This window comes from Balaenoptera borealis, assembly GCF_965194805.1.
Source record: "Balaenoptera borealis genome assembly, chromosome: 3".
Lineage (NCBI taxonomy): Eukaryota > Metazoa > Chordata > Mammalia > Artiodactyla > Balaenopteridae > Balaenoptera > Balaenoptera borealis.
Genome location: NC_138866.1, coordinates 83,627,545 through 83,645,694, shown reverse-complemented (window position 1 = coordinate 83,645,694; position 18,150 = coordinate 83,627,545). Strand labels below are relative to the sequence as shown.

General features: G+C 38.0%; 1 protein-coding gene across 4 annotated transcripts in view; it reads right to left on the bottom strand.

Moving 5' to 3' along the window:
* Positions 1 to 11,434, bottom strand: part of KNL1 (kinetochore scaffold 1) — a 65,708-nt gene extending 54,274 nt beyond the window's left edge. Inside the window, exons 1-4 of one of the 4 annotated variants that reach the window (XM_082387212.1) lie at positions 11,304 to 11,434; positions 4,427 to 4,480; positions 3,279 to 3,318; positions 1,523 to 1,588 (exon numbers count right to left, since the gene is read on the bottom strand). In XM_082387212.1, coding sequence (XP_082243338.1) covers positions 1,523 to 1,588; positions 3,279 to 3,318; positions 4,427 to 4,461 — 141 coding nt within the window. In that variant the 5' untranslated portion in view covers positions 4,462 to 4,480; positions 11,304 to 11,434. Of the gene's footprint in view, positions 1 to 1,522; positions 1,589 to 3,278; positions 3,319 to 4,426; positions 4,481 to 11,180 lie in introns of those variants that run through there. The other 3 variants (XM_082387211.1, XM_082387214.1, XM_082387213.1) reach the window with 3 other exon arrangements.
* Positions 11,435 to 18,150: the final 6,716 nt, after the last annotated feature.

The following is an 18,150-nucleotide window of genomic DNA, read 5'->3' as shown; positions in this document are numbered from 1 at the left end:
TGAAGGAACTAGATTCAAGATTAGTATTGAGGTCCTGTTGGTTTTAAAGCTCTGTGAGTCTATGAATCTATCATTTACTCATTCAAACATTCATTAAATTAAAAAACACCATACATACCAAATCCCATGCTGAGTGATGGAAAAAGACTGGTAAAGGAAACAATACAGTCCTTACTCTAATGGGGATTAATGGTGAAACAGATTAAAACAAAAAATCCACACAAATATAAAATTCAAAGTGTAATGAGTGGTGTGAATAAACACTGTATATAAAAAAATAATTTAGCCTGATAATCATGGAAGATTTCTTTGAGGAAGTACATTTAAGTTGAGACCTGAAGGATTAGTTAGTAGTCAGATGAAGAGTTGGACAGAGGGAAAACATTCTAGGCAGAGCATGTGCAAAGGCCCTGAGGCAGGGAAAGGCTTGATGTATTTGAGAAATAGAAAGATAAGAGAGGCAGAAGTAGCATAAGCACTCAGAATGATATGGTCTCCAAAACTATACACATTTCATCAATCAACAAAATGTACTGAAAGTGAACTATATACCAGGCATAATATATTTAAAAACATATAACGAAGTCCCAACCTCAGAGAGTTCTCAATTTAGAATGGACATTAGTAAACAATTACAACAGGAGATGTTAAGGGATGATTTTCTGAGAGAAATGATACCAAAACTGAGTCTTGAAAACAAATAGGAATTACCAGATAAACAGGACTACAGGGCTTCCCTGGTGGCGCAGTGGTTAAGAATCCGCCTGCCAATGCAGAGGACACAGGTTCGAGCGCTGGTCCGGGAAGATCCCACATGCCGCGGAGCAACTAAGCCCGTGAGCCACAACTACTGAAGCCCATGTGCCTAGAGCCCATGCTCCGCAACAAAAGAAGCCACCGCAATGAGAAGTCTGCACACTGCAACGAAAAGTAGCCCCCACTCGCTGCAACTAGAGAAAGCCAGTGTGCAGCAACGAAGACCCAACGCAGCCAAAATTCATAAATAAGTTAATTAATTTTTAAAAAAGAGGACTACAAATATATGATAAACCAAGTATGATAAAATATTAATTATGGAATCTAGGTAATGACTATATGAACATTCACCCTAAAATTCTTTCTACTTTTCAGTGTGTTTGAAAAACAAATTTTTAATAAAATATTGGCAGATAAACGAAGAATGAGGGACTAGCCATCTAGACAGAGGTAACATCACATGTAAATACCTGCAGGCTTGACAGTTCATGTCTGTTTGGGGAATGGTAAACAGTTCTGAATGGTGAGACACATGTATGAGAGTGGCAAGAAAGAAGTTTGGAAAAGCAAATAGGGGTTAAAAATCAAGAGTGCCAGCTTGCTCAAGTGTTTGGATTTTAACCTTAAGGCCATGGGATGCTTACTTGTACATATTCAACTGAGAATCATTTATGACATTCTCCCTTCATATAGCTAATAAAGTTTCTAACTATTAAAAATATCACTGAAAACAGTCATCTATAAAGCATTTGTACCAGAGACTTACCTGAACAGTTTCATTCCCATTCCCACCTCTGAGGTCCTGAAGAGGACTCCTTGGGGGTTTCAAAATCTAGAACAGAATTATTCAAGAAAATCTGCAATGTCTATTAATAATCACTTCATTTCAAGTTATACCATGAGCAGAAAGGTAGAGATGGTAAAATTCCTGTAAAAACCTCTAAAACTCCTCAAATTCATATTGCTCAGTGGTATACTTTGTGGCTGCTTTAAATATTCGGCATCTATTCCCTTCTCCTTGCCCACATTCCCCAATTATTTTGCTTACTCTCATCCCATGTGGTCTGGGTAAAGCTCTACTCCAACTCTAGAGTTCAACAGGTAGCCCTGGCTGAGAACAATCTGCACATGATATTCTTTTGTCAATAGTGACTGGTTTGGTAATGAGGACTTGACCCATATCAAGATAATCAGCCAACATGATTCAATCCTGAGAATTCTCTTTTTTTTTTATCCTGAGGAAACAGACACTATTTTTTATGTAGGACTTGAACCTGGAAGTTGGGAGAGCTAGATGTACTATAGTAATCACAGAGGAAGAGCCGTTCTGATAATGGAGATTACCCAGATAAAGTGATCAGAGTATAAAAAATGAAATCCTAGTACTGGTGATCGTGTCCAGTACTTTCACCATAAGCATATTTGCCACAGACATCTTTGTTGCAAACATTTTTGCTGCGTAACTAACTGGCCGTAAGGCAATTTTGTTATAAAAGATAAAAGAGGGACATTAAAGAGGACATAATGAAACATGAAAAATGAATAAGAAAGTTAAAGACTTTATTGGAAGATATGAAATACTTGAATACATTTAAAATGTGTGTAGATTCATGGCAATGCTGAGCAAATAACTGATTTTATTTTGTGGGTTGTACCTAAGCATTTGCCTTCTGTCTTTTGCTCATAGTATTTTATACATTTTTTTGTTTATTGATTCGTTCTCTTCATTTGGCATCGCGCTTTTTCTTTTTCATTAAAATTTCTTCCTTCATTAGACAGGTTATCAGTTTCCAAATACTAGGATACATATTTGTAACTGAGCTTTGTATTGCATTATAAAACCCTTCCACACTGTTGTTTGCTCTTGGCATTATGTCATGTCTGTTGACAGATGTTCTAAAATTCTATGGGAGAAATGGGTTCAACTCTGCCTTGGAGACCTTGGCGTATCTAAGATTTATGTAATATAAAAATGAGAGTACTGCATCAATGAAGAAATGAAATCAAACTATCAATTAGTTATTTAACCTTTACAGCTAAATTGCACTGCTGCCAATTAGTTATGTGGCAAAAGTGTTTGTGGCAAAGATGCTTACAGTGAAAGTACCCTACAACCTCTGGTGCTACTGTTGGAACACCTGATTGGTTAAATTGTGCCTAACATCATACCTATCTTTGGATTTTTTCAATTTCATAACCCAATAAATTTTGTGCTTAAATCAGTTTGAGTTGGATTATTGTGTGTCTTGCTACAGCTTTGTACACGTTTAAATATATTTTTTAAACAGCTTTATTAAAGTATAATTTACATAGCATAGCATGTATTAAATTACCATGAAACCCATAAAATAGGAATTTTAGTATATTTACAGAATTGTGTAATCAGGTTAAATATTTGAGTCTATCCAGAGAGCAATAGAAGCCAGCGGGGTTGGGATGGTGATGTCATTCAAAATTACTGTGGTATGTAGTCATCATTCAATAAAAGTTAACAATTATTAGCTCAAATAGGTGTTTCTTACTGAGGAATGTCGTCTTCTAACAGGTCTCTCTACATTGTCACTGAAAGAGGAAAAAAAAATTACATACACAGCGGTAAAAGACTGAATTTCTAAAACCCATCATTATAACATCCCTTACATGCTTTTAAATTGGTCATCACTTAACACTTGGCGTCACTTTCACTTAATAAAATTTATATTACAAGTCTTAAATTCAGTATTTAGAAAGTCAGTGTTTTAAAATACATATGGTATACCATAAGACTATCTCTTGAAAAACAATCAGTAAAACATAATTTACCATATTGATATAAGCACAATTATAAGATAAATGGACCAAAAGAAAAAAAAAAAAAGAAAGAAAGGGAATTCCCTGGCGGTCCAGTGGTTAGGACTCAGTGCTTTCACTGCTATAGCCGTGGTTCAATCCTTGGTCAGGGAACTAAGATCCTGCAAGCCGCAGTGCAGCCAAAAAAAAAAAAGATAAATGGACCGTAAATCAAGAGATTCTAGTTCTGGTTTTACTACAGTGTGATTTTTAGACCAGGTTTTGAATATTCAACTGGCTATGGTGGCCAAACAGATAACTTAGCAGATGCAAGAAAAATAGGTGGTATTGAGACTATAAAGGGGAGTTCCTTCCTGCCTGGTTTGATCATCACAGCTATTATGTACTCCACTCATGTTAGTTGTTGCCAAACAAGAATATGAGCCCAGTGTTGCACCACTTGATTTTTCAGGAAAAGCTGAAAATCTAATTGTTTTATGAAATCTTGAAATTTTGGCAACTAATTCAAAAATTTAAAAACATTGTTTATTGTTTAGACAATTTTTTCTTTGTCATATATATATATATGCCTGTAGGCTGTAAACTGCCACTAGTTTGTGACGCCAACTTTGGACAAATCATTTCATTTCCTTGGGCCTCAATTTTCTCATCCTTAAATTGAAGAGATAGGAAGTGGTCTCTAAAGTCCCTCTCAGTTTTGACTCTAGATGAGTTTATATTAAGATATGGCAGGGAGTGCTGTGACTTTGTAACATTTACTTCTTTTCCCTGGAACAGACTGCGAAAACATTTCAGAAGTTGTAAACATGTCTTACTAATTGGAAAAGTATCTTTCCCTGATAAAGAGTTGAACATTTTTAGCTGCATTTCCCAAACTCACTTTTCTTCATTAGCCTCTGAAGACATCCCATCCATTTTCGAAGAAAAACCGTTTCTGTAACAAATACACAAAATGAGAAAAGGTGAGAAAAAAGGAAGAGAAGTTGTAATCTGTGAAGAGATTAAAAGCAGAGCAGAGTTGTAATTTCAGGATTACTTTCTGTGGGAGGGCCAAAAAAAAAAAAAGGAAAAACTTCACTATGGGGCTATGAAACATGAGAAATTTTGAGGATTTTAAACTACTCTCTTATAATTCCCAATCCTGGAAAATTCTCATATTCAAGAGGAAATCAGTGACTAACTCTGATTGGAATGATATGGACGTTAATGGTTCAAATAAAAATTTGTCCTAGTTTATATGAGTTTATGGATTATATAATAATTCAATCTCAAAATATAGTCAATCAGCTATCAAAATACTGATACTTGCATAAAGTGGATTTGCATAAATGCATATTTATCTTATGAAAGTTTAACTTTAAGTACTTCAGCAAAAAAAAATTTAAGACATAAAAATAACATTTTAGGGGCTTCCCTGGTGGTCCAGTGGGTAAGACTCTGGACTCCCAATGCAGGGGGCCCAGGTTCGATCTCTGGTTGGGGAACTAGATCCCTCATCCTTCTGCAACTAAGAAGTCTGCATGCTGCAACAAAGACCCGGGCTGCATGCATGCATGCATAAATAAATAAATAAATAAATAAATAAATAAATAAATAAATAAATAAATAATTGGGGGGGAAAAAACATTTTAAACAGTGTAGTTGATTATGTTTACAATCTCACTCAATGAGTATTTGTCTTGGAAAGAGTGTGCAATAAGAAGCATAACCTGAAGTTTCTTTAATTGGTCTTATCTCCTACCTATCCATACCTATATTTTAACTTTATGCATTTTAATCTTAGAACTTTATCCCTGGGTAAGAAAAAATTCCATTGTAGATTTCAAAAAACAGAATAGCTAGAGATTCTGACTCAACAATATTAGCATTTCTACCACAATACTAAATTAATACCACATACATATGGACTTCCCTGGTGGCACAGTGGTTAAGAATCCGCCTGCCAAGGCAGGAGACACGGGTTCGAGCTCTGGTCCGGGAAAATCCCACATGCCACGGAGCAACTAAGCCCATGCGCCACAACTACTGAGCCTGCGCTCTAGAGCCCGCGAGCCACAACTACTGAGCCCATGTGCCACAACTGCTAGAGCCCATGTGCCTAGAGCCCGTGCTCCACAACAAGAGAAGCCACCACAATGTGAAGCCCATGCACCGCAACAAAGACCCAACACAGCCAAAAATAAATAAATAGACAGATAGATAAAAAGACTAAAATACTTACTTAGAAAAAAAAAATACCACATACACAAACTTTCAGAATCAATGTTCTTACACTTCTTAGCAATAAGTAAAAAACCAAAACAACAAAAAAAAGGTACTTAAAAGATATCTTATTTTACATGCTTTCATCATATATAACAAAAGTCAAATTAAAGAACAATACTTCATAATGAACTTAAACCTGAAGTAAAAGTCTGCTTATTTTTCAGTATTGATTTATTTAATTAGCTGTTAATATAGATATAAGGTGATGGGCATCTTCTAGGATTTGATCTCTGACCCTCTCCTTTTGTCCTCCATCACTTTCTCAGTCTGCTTATCCATTCTTCTGGCTCCACTTACCTCCTGTTCACAGATAACACCTATATCTACTTAAAATAATATTTTTAATTTAAAAATTTAAGCTATTACATACTATCCTCTTTCCCAAAAGCAACCACCTTCACCACTTTAATTATTTTGTATCTAAAGAAAGCTTTCTTGGGACTTCCCTGGTGGCGCAATGGTTAAGAATCCACCTGCCAATGCAGCAGACATGGGTTCGAGCCCTGGTCCAGGAAGATCCCATATGCCGCGGAGCAACTAAGCCCGTGTGCCACAACTTCTGAGCCTGTGCTCTAGAGCCCTCGAGCCACAACTACTGAGCCCGAGCACCACAACTCCTAAAGCCCGTGCGCCCTAGAGCCCGTGTGCTGCAATTACTGAATCCTGTGCACCTAGAGCCCGTGCTCCGCAACAAGAGAAGCCACCGCAATGAGAAGTCCACACACTGCAACGAAGAGCAGCTCCCGTTCTCCACAACTAGAGAAAGCCCATGAGCAGCAATGAAGACCCAAAGCAACCAAAAAAAAGCTCTCTTACACGCAACCACCTCCATCTCATATACACACACAGACACCCCATACCCAGAAAAATACAGTACAATAAAGGAAAGATTACATGCTAATTTCACTACAATAAATATAAAAATCCTAAAAAGAATAGCAAAAAAAGAGCCAGCAACTTGTGGAAAGGTTGTGAAAAGGACAATATATCACGGTCATGTTGGTTATATTCCAGAAATGCAATATTGGTTTAACATTAGAAAATCAATTTTACAATTTACTATACTAACAAATTAAAAGGGAAAAATCCTAAGATCATTTCAACAGATAAAAAAAAGTTTGCTGACTTTTAACATCCTTTCATGTTAAAAAAAAATTTAGCAAACCAGGAATACAAGGTAAATTCCTTAACCTAACAAACAGTATCTATTTAAAAAACTAACAGCAAACATCAACTTAAGGGTGAAACTGAAAACTTTTCCTGAGATCAAACAAGTACGACAGCTATTTCCACTTCTATTTAATCTATCATCAAGTCTTAGTGGTTCTGTTTCCAATATATATCACAAATTCATTCACTTCTATCTTCAGTGCCACCACCATAATTCAAGCTGGCATCATCTCTCAAGTAGAATATTGCAATTTCTACCTCACTGGTCTCCCTACTTTCACTCTTATCCCCTTAAAATACTTTCTCCACATAGTAGGCAGTTATCTTCTTAAACATAAATCACATTTAAGACATTCCCTTATGTAAAACCCTTTAAAAGCTTCCCACTGTACTGAGAATAAACTCTTTACCAGGACCTACAAAGCTCTACAAGATTTGGGTCCTACTTGACTCTCAGACTTCAGACTTCATCTCATACCACTGTCTTCCTCACTCTCTATGCTAACCACACTGGCATTTTTATTGCTGCACACACAAAGCTTTTTCCCGTCATTAAATTTATATTTGCTATTCTCTCTTGGCAAGAAGCCAAGAAAAGTACTCTTTGTAGACTGTGTATGTCTCCTTTGTGGCATTACCACAACTGTAATTTAAAAGTCCATTATGTAAATTAATTATTCCTTTTATCTTCCCAAACTACCTGATGGAAGAAATTTTCACATACTGAAGTATGGGGAAGCCATTCTGGATTATACATGATTTGGCTTGAACTTTATTCTAATTAAAACAGCCCGTGTTATGGCTTATCAAACATACATTGTGCATCTGCTTTAACCATTAAAGAAAAGGGTATACTGTCCAGAAGTAAAGAATGTCTGTTTTGAAGATAGAGATAAATGCCTCCCTTTCTGGGACCTCAGTGCTAGTACTCCTTTGATGATAAGGCTCGCTACCCAGGCTCCCAGGCCATACTGACTTGCTGTGTACTTACTAATCTGTCTTTTTTGGAAACTCTGAAGGAAAGTACCCTTGTCATGTTTGATGTTCTTTGTTCTGACAAAATATAAAACTGTGCTGAAAATCATGCTTCTCCAGAACAGTTCCTCAGAGCTATCTGAGAGGTTGTCTCCCAGGGTATAGTCTTCAGTTTGGCTAAAATAAAACTCTCTTCTATTCTTACTATAGATTGATTATTGATTATTTGCATCAACATACCCTTGCCCCAACAGTAAACTCCATGAGAATAGGGCTGGTGTCTCTTATGTTCACTGTTATATTCTGAGAATCTAGCACAGTGCTTTGTAAATAATACGAGCTATAAATATTTGCTGTATGACTAATTAAGAAACAATTCTTTGGACTTCCCTGGTGGCGCAGTGGTTGAGAATCTGCCTGCCAATGCAGGGAACACGGGTTCGAGCCCTGATCTGGGAAGATCCCACATTCCTCGGAGCAACTAGGCCCGTGAGCCACAACTACTGAGCCTGTGCGTCTGGAGCTTGTGCTCCGCAACAAGAGAGGCCGCGACAGAGAAAGGCCGAGCACTGCGATGAAGAGTGGCCCCCGCTCTCCGCAACTAGAGAAAGCCCTCGCACAGAAACGAAAACCCAACACAGCCAAAAATAAATAAATAAATAAAATTAAAAAAAAAAAAAAAAAAAAGAAACAATTCTTTAAAGTTGCCTTCATGATCTATGTCTTGCATTTTTTTCTTCTTTTGGAAATATTTTCAAATTCAGTGATAAATTAAAAATTCACAGATTAAAAATAGTAAATACTATCAAATCAGGATCACCTAAACATCTTCATTGTTTGAAACAGTCATTGTGCATCATTCTTGTCTAACCTGCAAACCAGCTGGCACTTAAGTAATAAGATTCAAAGCTTATTGATGTCCTCTTTTAAAAATATTCTATTCAGTACATATCTGTAAGTTCCACTTCCAACAGAAATAGGAGACTCCAGGTTCTCACATTAAGCTTCATGTGTAAAATGCTATTATGGTTGAACTTTTGATCACTGTCACATTAATTGATTATTGATTGGTTCCAAAACTGTGCACCTGGCACACAGGTAGGGGTGCTACAGCTTACTCACAAAGGTGCTCTGGGATATTTTGAATTTTTGAGAGAAACAACAATTCTCAACATCTATCCATCACTGCTAGCTCAAAATAGTACCCATTCACATTACATTAGTTTTGATAACATATTACTGCAAAGCTGGATTTTTGGCAGTTGCTGTGATATAAAGCAAGTACTTTTGATCAATGTGGTACTGGAAATGAGGGTGGCAGTATCCAATCTGATTCCAAAATCTAAAAGGTGTGCAATATTCAACAGGCACACATATCCAATTAGTAAATAATTGTAATTATTTATGAATAAAATTAAAATATTATCTTTTACTTCAATTTATGTATATTATTTTTTTCAAATGGCTACTAAGCAGCTAGAATCATTTAACAACAACTTCTAAAATTGTTTGGGCCTAAGCACTTAATAAATATTGATAGAACTGTTAGGTATTTCTTTTGTCCTAGGGGCACCATGAGCCAAGAAAATTTGGGAACTACTAGTCTGAATAATCCAGAGGTCCACAAACTACAGCTGCTGGGCCAAATGGGCCTTTAACAGTAGTTTTTTACATTTTAAATCAGTTACAGAGAACAAAACAAAAAGCATAGAAAGAAGAAATGTGACAGAGATCATGTAGACCATGGAGCCTGCAAAACCTGAAAATCTACTATCTAGCTATTTGTCCACTCCTTCATTTACTTCACCACTATCTAGAGTTAATATATTTCATAGTGTCCAATGATATAGACTCTAGATCTGTGCTGTCCAATACAGAACAGGTCTAGAGTCTATATCATTTAAATTTTAATTAATTAAAATTTAAATTAATTAAAATGAAATAAAATTTACAATATAGTTCTTGTTACAATAGCCACATTGCAGGTCTTCGTCACATGGGACTAATGAGTACCGCGTTAGACAGCGCAGAAATAAAACATTACCATTAACACTGAAAGTTTTATTGGACAGCACTGTCCTACTAACAATATCTAGAGTATCTTCCACCATCTCTTACTTAGCATCAAACACATCATTAATACTACCACTCCAAATATTTTTACTCAGTTTACATCTATTTGTCATCTTGTAAACATTCCGAGCCATTCACATAGTCAAGAAGAATTATACTGCTTTGAACCCAAACTTTAATTAGCAAAATCTTACATTAACTCCTCATCTCTATAAATCATTCTTCCCTTCAAGTTCCACCTCAAATACCACTTTCTCCAAGAAGCCTCCTTTAGTCTCCATTGCCAAAAAGCATCAAATAAGCTTTTCTGTGCTCCCATATTCCTTTAGAATGTCCTATAATCCTTTACATTGTCCTGTTTTATAGTTATTTGTGTATATTAATTCTTTCCCGTTCTGGACTGTAAACTCTAGATGCGGGACTGAATCATCCGCTCCCAGCCCTAGCACAAGACAACAAAGAACCCAATACAAATCTGAGGAATTCGACTTATTCAATTCAACCGAAAACTTCAATCTTAATACCTAGAGTAAGCTCTGCTTTGGTCTTCTCTGCCATCTCTCTATAAACCTATCTTCAAAATTCCAATCGGCAATGTATTTTTTTTAGAAGTTTTTCTTAAACTCTAGTATTGAGATAAACAGCAAGAAAAGACTCCTAACTCTGGCCTAATAATGGACAAAGGAAGATTTTTTAAAACTTATTTGCGGTGTACTAATATTGGCTTTACTTGTTTACGTTATTACATCCGCCGGAAACCCAAAATCTGCTCAGTGCTGCTAGCACTCGATCAGACATTGTAAATAAACCATAAGCCGGGAGTTTAAAATCACTTATTGCTGTCACTTCACTTATAGCTAAGAAAAGATTAAGAAGTGCAAACAGCCGCGAGTTCCCCAAGGAGAAGAAACTGGGGTGCGAGGAAGAGTCCCGGAATCCTGACAGAAGATGGCGGGGCGGGGCGGGGCGGGGCGGGGCGGGGCGGGGCGGGGCGGGGCGCCGCGGGCGGGTACGCCGCGGGCCAGCGAGCCGGGTCCCCCCACCGTGGGTCCCAGGTGTGGATGGAGACTGCTAGGGAGGAGGGAGGCGGCACATGTGCAGGCCGAGGTGAGGAAAGAAAGAGCCCCGCACCCGTGGAGAAGAGTCCGTACCTGAGCCCAGCGAGTTCCGAGGCAGCCTGGCTGTAGGAGTGTCCCCCACCTCCCACCGCGGGGCCTTCAGACCGCTCAGACAAAACCTAAATGCCTCCGCGCGAAGCCCAGGCCGAAAGTTACCCGCCGCGGCCCAACTGCTTGAGAAATTCTCCTCAGATTTGTTTGGGGTCCGCACGCTTCTCAGAGAGGCACCTCACCGCCACCCCTCGACGTCACCTCACAACACCCAGACGGCCTCAGTGAAGCATTCAAATCTAACCGCCTAGCTGGAGCGCATGCGCAAAGCCGCTCAACGCGTCGGCCCCGCCCCTTAGGGTCCAGAGCCTTCCTAAGACTCCCTTAATCAAACTTTCTTTGCAGCCTGTATGCCGATTTTATTTCTTTCAAGGTTATCTCATTTTCTACCGAATTTTCCTTTGTCCCTTCCCATTGCAGATCCCCCACAGTATGGGAGCGGCCATCTTCTTTTGATTTCTTGCTATTAAAAGGATAGGAGCTTTGCTTCCGTACAAAATGGCGGCTTCTATCACATTGCGTCACATCCCCCTAGTTTTACTCCCTATAGCTAGCAGGAAGGAGTAGGTTTCGGGGACGAGGTGGCCGAGTGGTTAAGGCGATGGACTGCTAATCCATTGTGCTCTGCACGCGTGGGTTCGAATCCCATCCTCGTCGAGAATTGCTTTTGCCTCTGATTTGAACAGATGAACGTAAATTTGCTTGCGGAATGGAAACAGTTGAATATTTGTTCCAGGTATGATTTACTAGTCAATTTACTCTAGCACAATCAACCTCCTGTTTGAATCTTTGAAAGACGGGTTCGGGAGCATTGTGACCTCGCAGATAAAGAAAAAGTTGGGAAAGAGACATTTTCTGGGATTCGGAGTTTAATTAAAAAATGGATTTAATGTCTTTTTAATGAAGTAAACAACAGTGCATAGAATTCCACGATTATTACTGTTCCCATATGTTCCAATTGTGGTCTGGTCAATATTAATTAACCCAGCTCCTGATTGAGGAACTTCAATTACTGTGGATTCTTACCCCAGGGTTTTCACTTCAAAAGCTACCGCGAGACAGTGTTGAGGATTCTCTTCCAGCCCCCAGCAGGTTGCAGGTGTTCAAGAAAAGTATTCGACATTAAAAAGATGTTGACAACACGTGGAAACTTGGTAGTATCTAGAAGCCAGAGACTGAACATCTACCTTCCCAAAGGCGAAGGTCTTAATTCCTCTCTTGGATTTAAGCAAAGAGGGAAAAACAAGGAGTAGAAAAAGAATAGATTCCCCTCTTGAAAGGTCATCGGGCAGATTCATTCAACTCACATGTAACAACCTTCATTTATCCAGTATTTATCTACAGGCAACACAATGAATTACAGCACTTTAATTAACCATAACCCTGTGATCACGAGAGACATTTTTATTACTCCATTTTATAAATGAGGACACTGAAAGATAAACTTGCCCAAGGTTATACAGCTTCTGTAATTGCAGAAAAGGCATTGTAACCCAAGTCTGTCGAACTCTGGTGGCTCTTAACATCATCCTATATGGTGCTGGAAATTAGTAAAAAGTGGTCATCAATCCCTTGCGGTAATGGTTTACACATTCTCTCTGCAGTGTACGGTACCCCAGAACCTGGCACCAGGCAGGTGTCTTCAGCAAAGTTTTCAGCCCTGAAGGTGGAATTCAGGCTCCAGTGGCTCCTCCTTCGTCAATCCAAATCCCTTGGGAATGTTGATACCTGCCTGGGCTGAGGACTAAGAGTCACTCCAGCACCTGCCTTCAGCCTTGCTCTGTAATCCATTCACCACTCTGCTGCTAGGAGGTGTTTCTACCCGGATTCTACACACTCCCAAGGGGGCCATGGATAGAATTCAATTGGTTACTTCGTTGGGGAAAAAACTGCAGCTTTATTTTCATTCATCTCTAATTGAAAGCACTTCCTTCAATAAAGATAAGCAGCAAACTACAGTAATATTAACTTTACCCGTGATTTTTGTCACCAATAGAAATAACAGATATTGTTATATCACATTACTGTTATTGCTTTATGCTCATTACTACTACTTCAAGATAATGGTAGTTGTTGGACCTGCCATTAGATCTTGTAAATTTATGCATTCATAAGAAAGTACATGCATTATACTATTAGATAACAGATTTTTTTTAATTTTAAAATTTATTTTATTAAAGTATAGTTGATTTACAATGTTGTGTTAATTTCTGCTGTAAAGTGATTCAGTTATACATATATATACATTCTTTTTCATATTCTTTTTCCATCATGGTTTATCAGAGGATATTGAATATAGTTCCCTGTGCTATACAGTAGGACCTTGTTGTTTATCCGTTCTATATATAATAGTTTGCATCTGCTAATCCTAACCTCCCAATCCATCCCTCCCCACCCCTCTTCCCCCTTAGCAACCACAACTGTATTCTCTATGTCTGTGAGTCTGTTTCTGTTTCGTAGATAAGTTCATTCGTGTCGTAGATTCCACATATATGTTAGATTAGATTCCACATGTAAGTGATATCATATGGTATTTGTCTTTCTGTTTCTGCTTCACTTGGTATTATATCACAGATTTTTGAACTATTTTGATAACTGTGTTCCAGCTTAACTGGTTGACTGTATATTACAACAAACTTAATTTTATGCATTTAAAAACAATATTCTGAGAAGGGACCCATAGGCTTCACCAGACTACCAAAGATCTATGTCACAAAAAAGGTTAAGAGCGCCTGAGAGATTTTTCTAAAGTGCCATCAAGACATTGATCTTAAGCTTCCTCTGAACTAGGCCTTGCTCTCTCTCCCCGAGACCTTTGCAGATGCTTTACCTACTCCTCTCCCTGGATCATGCTCCTGCTGCCCTGTGCCTCCTTCCCATCAACCCCTGCCTGGCTGGCTCCTGCTCCCCCTTCAGATCTCAGCTTAGATGTCACCCCCATCAAGAAGACTCCCCTAGCCCTACAACCTGCAGCTCCTTCTTAGCTTTCCCTCACCTAGTCCTGTGCTCTCCTGCTTCTGGGCCTTCGTACCCCTCCTAGATGCTCCTGAAGCTCCCTGTGTTTCCCCCAGCACTTGCCAAATAGTATTGAAATTGTGCATTGGTGCTGCGTCCTCTCTAAAGACTGACAAGTCTCCGTCATTTTTCTGAGTTTTTCCTGCTTCTTGCAGTGATGACTTCCTATGGAAAATTGATAAGGTCTATCAATGTGTCCAGTCTCTATAAATAAAAAGTGAGTGGGTTATTTTCTTAAAGGAAAATCTTCAGCTGAAACTATAAAGCACTGGAAGTGTCTAGAGAAAAAAAGAAATTGTGAGTGGAAGCTCACTTTTCTTTTCCTCAGTTCTTTACCTCTTTTCATGCTTAGTTCATTTGTGGTTTCTTTCATATGAAATTGCAGTAAGTCCTGCTATGACAGTCCCAGTTTTTTGCATTTCTATGATCTCCTGATGTATAAGAACTGTGCTTATTTTACCTGTTTCTGAGAGAATCAAAAGGATTCAGGCTAACACAGAAGGGTAAAGTAAGTCTCTTTAAAACCCAGAGAAAAGATTGTAAAACTCCTCTTGGATCCTGTCTGGAGTCACAGCTGGGAAAAAAAAAAAAAAAAAAGGATTAACAACATGCCAGATTATTTAAAAGCCTGAGGGCAGGGGTGTGGGGACTTGGATTAGTAGTAATGGAGAAAAATTTATCAATGTAATGAAGGAAGGCAGTAAAGTGTTAGAGGCGCCATCTACTGGAGAAGCTGCAACTGAAGACTTGGACAAGATAGTTCTGCCTGAATGGCTCATATGTTTTGAAATATCCCCATTACTCCCCCAAATTTGTCAACAAACCACAGCTCAAGGAAATCATTCTCCATCAACACCAGGATTCTTCAAAAGTCCTATCCTGAACTATTGCAGGACCTCTCACCTCTGGAAGACCAGGAGAGAAAGAACCATTGCACAGCCCGATGCATTACCAAGATATTCCAGCTTTCCTGTTACTTCAGTGCCAGGGAATGGATCTTCATTCTCTGAGTCCAGCTTCAAGAAGACCCATTCTCTGTGGAGAATGAGGTGCTCTGGGAAGAACTGTCCAGTGTTTAGTTGGTGATGGTATGCTGCCTGGGCAGATCCTTATATGTCAGCAGCCCTCATGGACAAAGCTCTGAAGGAAGAAGTGAAATCCAGGAATTTTTTTTTTTTTTTTTTTTTTTGGTGTGCCTCCAGTTTGTTTCTTAACTCTTACAAGAGAAACTCAGACCCAGGGCTGCAAGACTTAACAAAGACTGGTTTTGAGAGGCAGGCAATATCAGAAGTGAATTCATTCTGTTCCTTACCATTAGGAAGTATGGTCCCACTGAGAATCATCTCTGGGAAGACAGTTGTGACAAGACCTGGAGAAGTTCAAGAATGAATCCAGGCATTCTTCTCTGAGTCTGCAACATCAACTCAAAACTTTTTTTTTCCTCAAATTATTCCCTCAGCTGCATGCTATCATATGAAAACATCCACCTTGCCATAACAACTTCTGGGAATGCCTACTAAGCTGAAAAGTAAACAATATTTTCATATTGAAGATCGATAGAGCAAAAATTGAAATCTAGTTTATAGTAAACTTGTTCAGGAAGACAAAGTGAATAAATGGCAATAGACTAGGGGAAAGGGGGAATAACACTTGCTTATATCCCATGCTTTGTATCTTCTGCAAAGATAGCTATGGATAGATAGCAAGCAGGAACCAGTTACACCTTTCCTTCTCATCACAGTGAGGATGAGCAATGCCCCAGATTTCAAATTTCAAATATTCATTTGAAATCTCCAGAATGAAGTAAAACTGGGTCAAACCCAACTTCAATAGGTGAAATTAATGGATGAAGGACCTGAGGACATGACTGATGATTCCATGGAGTTAGAAGCAATAATTCCTTTTCTGATTTTGGTACTATGGAGTGGTAAGTTTTTCATATTTCTCTTTGGGCTAAATAAAAGGTCATTGACTCTAAGCACTTTTTTCCCCTCTGGCTTTCTCAAAGATTCTGACTTTCTTAAGTATTTTTATCTGAATCTTTTGATTTACATTTATCAATTCTAGATCAGATGCCTTCAGTAAATGCTTAGAAATGTTACGATGGACAAATGAAGGCTATATTTGTTCTGAACTATGACAGCATACTGAGTGATAACAACAGACCAGTAACAATTCCAAGTCGTCTCAATGATCAACTTTCTGTTGATAGCTAATACAGCTATAGATTTTAAATTCTGATTTTTAAATACTTGAATAATATAGAAACTTGACACCTAAAATAAAATTTTGCTTTCAGAAAACTGAAATAGCTCCTTGACAGTAGTTTCTATGTGCTCACTAAAAGGATCACTTAAAATCAACTCTCCTTTCAATGACTGTCAGTAATCATTTTTTGGTATAACCCAGCAAGTAACAGAGGCAACCTTTATTTTAGCCCATGATGGAGGACTTAATTTTTTTTTCTTTTGGCTTAAACAACAGAAATTATCTCATAGCTCTGAGGACTGGAAGTCTGAGATCAAGGTGTCAATAGGGTTGGTTCCATCCGAGGGCTGTGAGAGTGAATCTGTTCCACATCTCTTTTCTAGCTTCTGGTGATTTTCTGGCAATCTTTAACATTCCTTTGCTTGTAAAATTCTTAATCCTTATAATTTTGCCTCAATTCTGATTCTGGACAATTTAGCATTTAGGTTGAAATATAAAGCTATTCTTACTCCATTTCAAATGTTGGAAAGTTTACAAGAAAAAAGAACCAGAAAAATTGTATCATTTATTGTTTACTTGAATTAATGAAGTATTTTCAAGAATTTTGTGTCTAGATGCCACACTAATAAAGTGTTAGGAAATGCAATGCACAGGGCTCTCGTTGTGTCTGAAAGTATGCCAAATCTAGAATACCAAAACTCTAAACTGCTTTTAGATCTCTCAGCTCTGTTATGATAAAGAAGCATTATTTCAATCTGCTAAGGCATATTAAAGTGGTCAGTCACTTTTGCAAATTATTATATATTGCTTATCATTGCTGTCTCCAAAATTCCAGACATATGGTGCTCTTTTTCCATACCTGGTGAAAGCGACCCATGGCCAAACACTTGGGAGTGGTGCCCACCAGCTGCATGGAGGTCAAATAGACCTTGGGAGTTGTGCAGTGGGTGACCAGGAGAGTCACTATTTCAGAGATAGCCAAAGGTTAAAAAAAGAGAGAGAGAGATCTTTTAACGCTTAAAAAAAAATTTTTTTTTACCTTGAAAGGTATTATACATACAATGATATAATACATACATGTAATATATTGTGTATGTATAGTTTAAAAGCATAAAACCAGTACAATGTATATACAACCCAGCTAAAGAAATAGAATATTACTAGGACCTTTGAAGCTTCCTGTGTGCCCCTCCCTGCTCGCATCCTCCCACCAAAGAGAAAACTACTTCACTGAATTTTGTGTTAATCATCCTTTTACTTTTTTTTTTTACCAAATATACATATATACATATACACACATACATATATATAACATTTTAGGAATATATATATATATATTTGTCTTGTCTGTTTTTGAATTTTATATAAATGGAATCATTCATCTGTGACTTCTTTCACTCAAAACTGTTTTATCCATATAATTCATTCATTTTTACTGCTGCTTATTATACAATTGTCTGAATATATAATTATCTATCCATTCTCTTATGGACAGATACTTCAGTTGTCTCCGGTCTTTTGCTATTATAAGAATGCTGCTGTGGATGTTCTTATACATGTCTTCTGGGGTACATATTCAAGTGTTTCTCTAGGTATATAGTTACAAGTGGAATCACTGGTCAACTTTAGTAGGCAATTCTTAACTGTTTTGATGTGGTTAATGGCTGATAAAAATGTTGCAGTTTTGAAAACATGGACAAGCTTCAAATGAAAGGAAAAGGAGGGTACA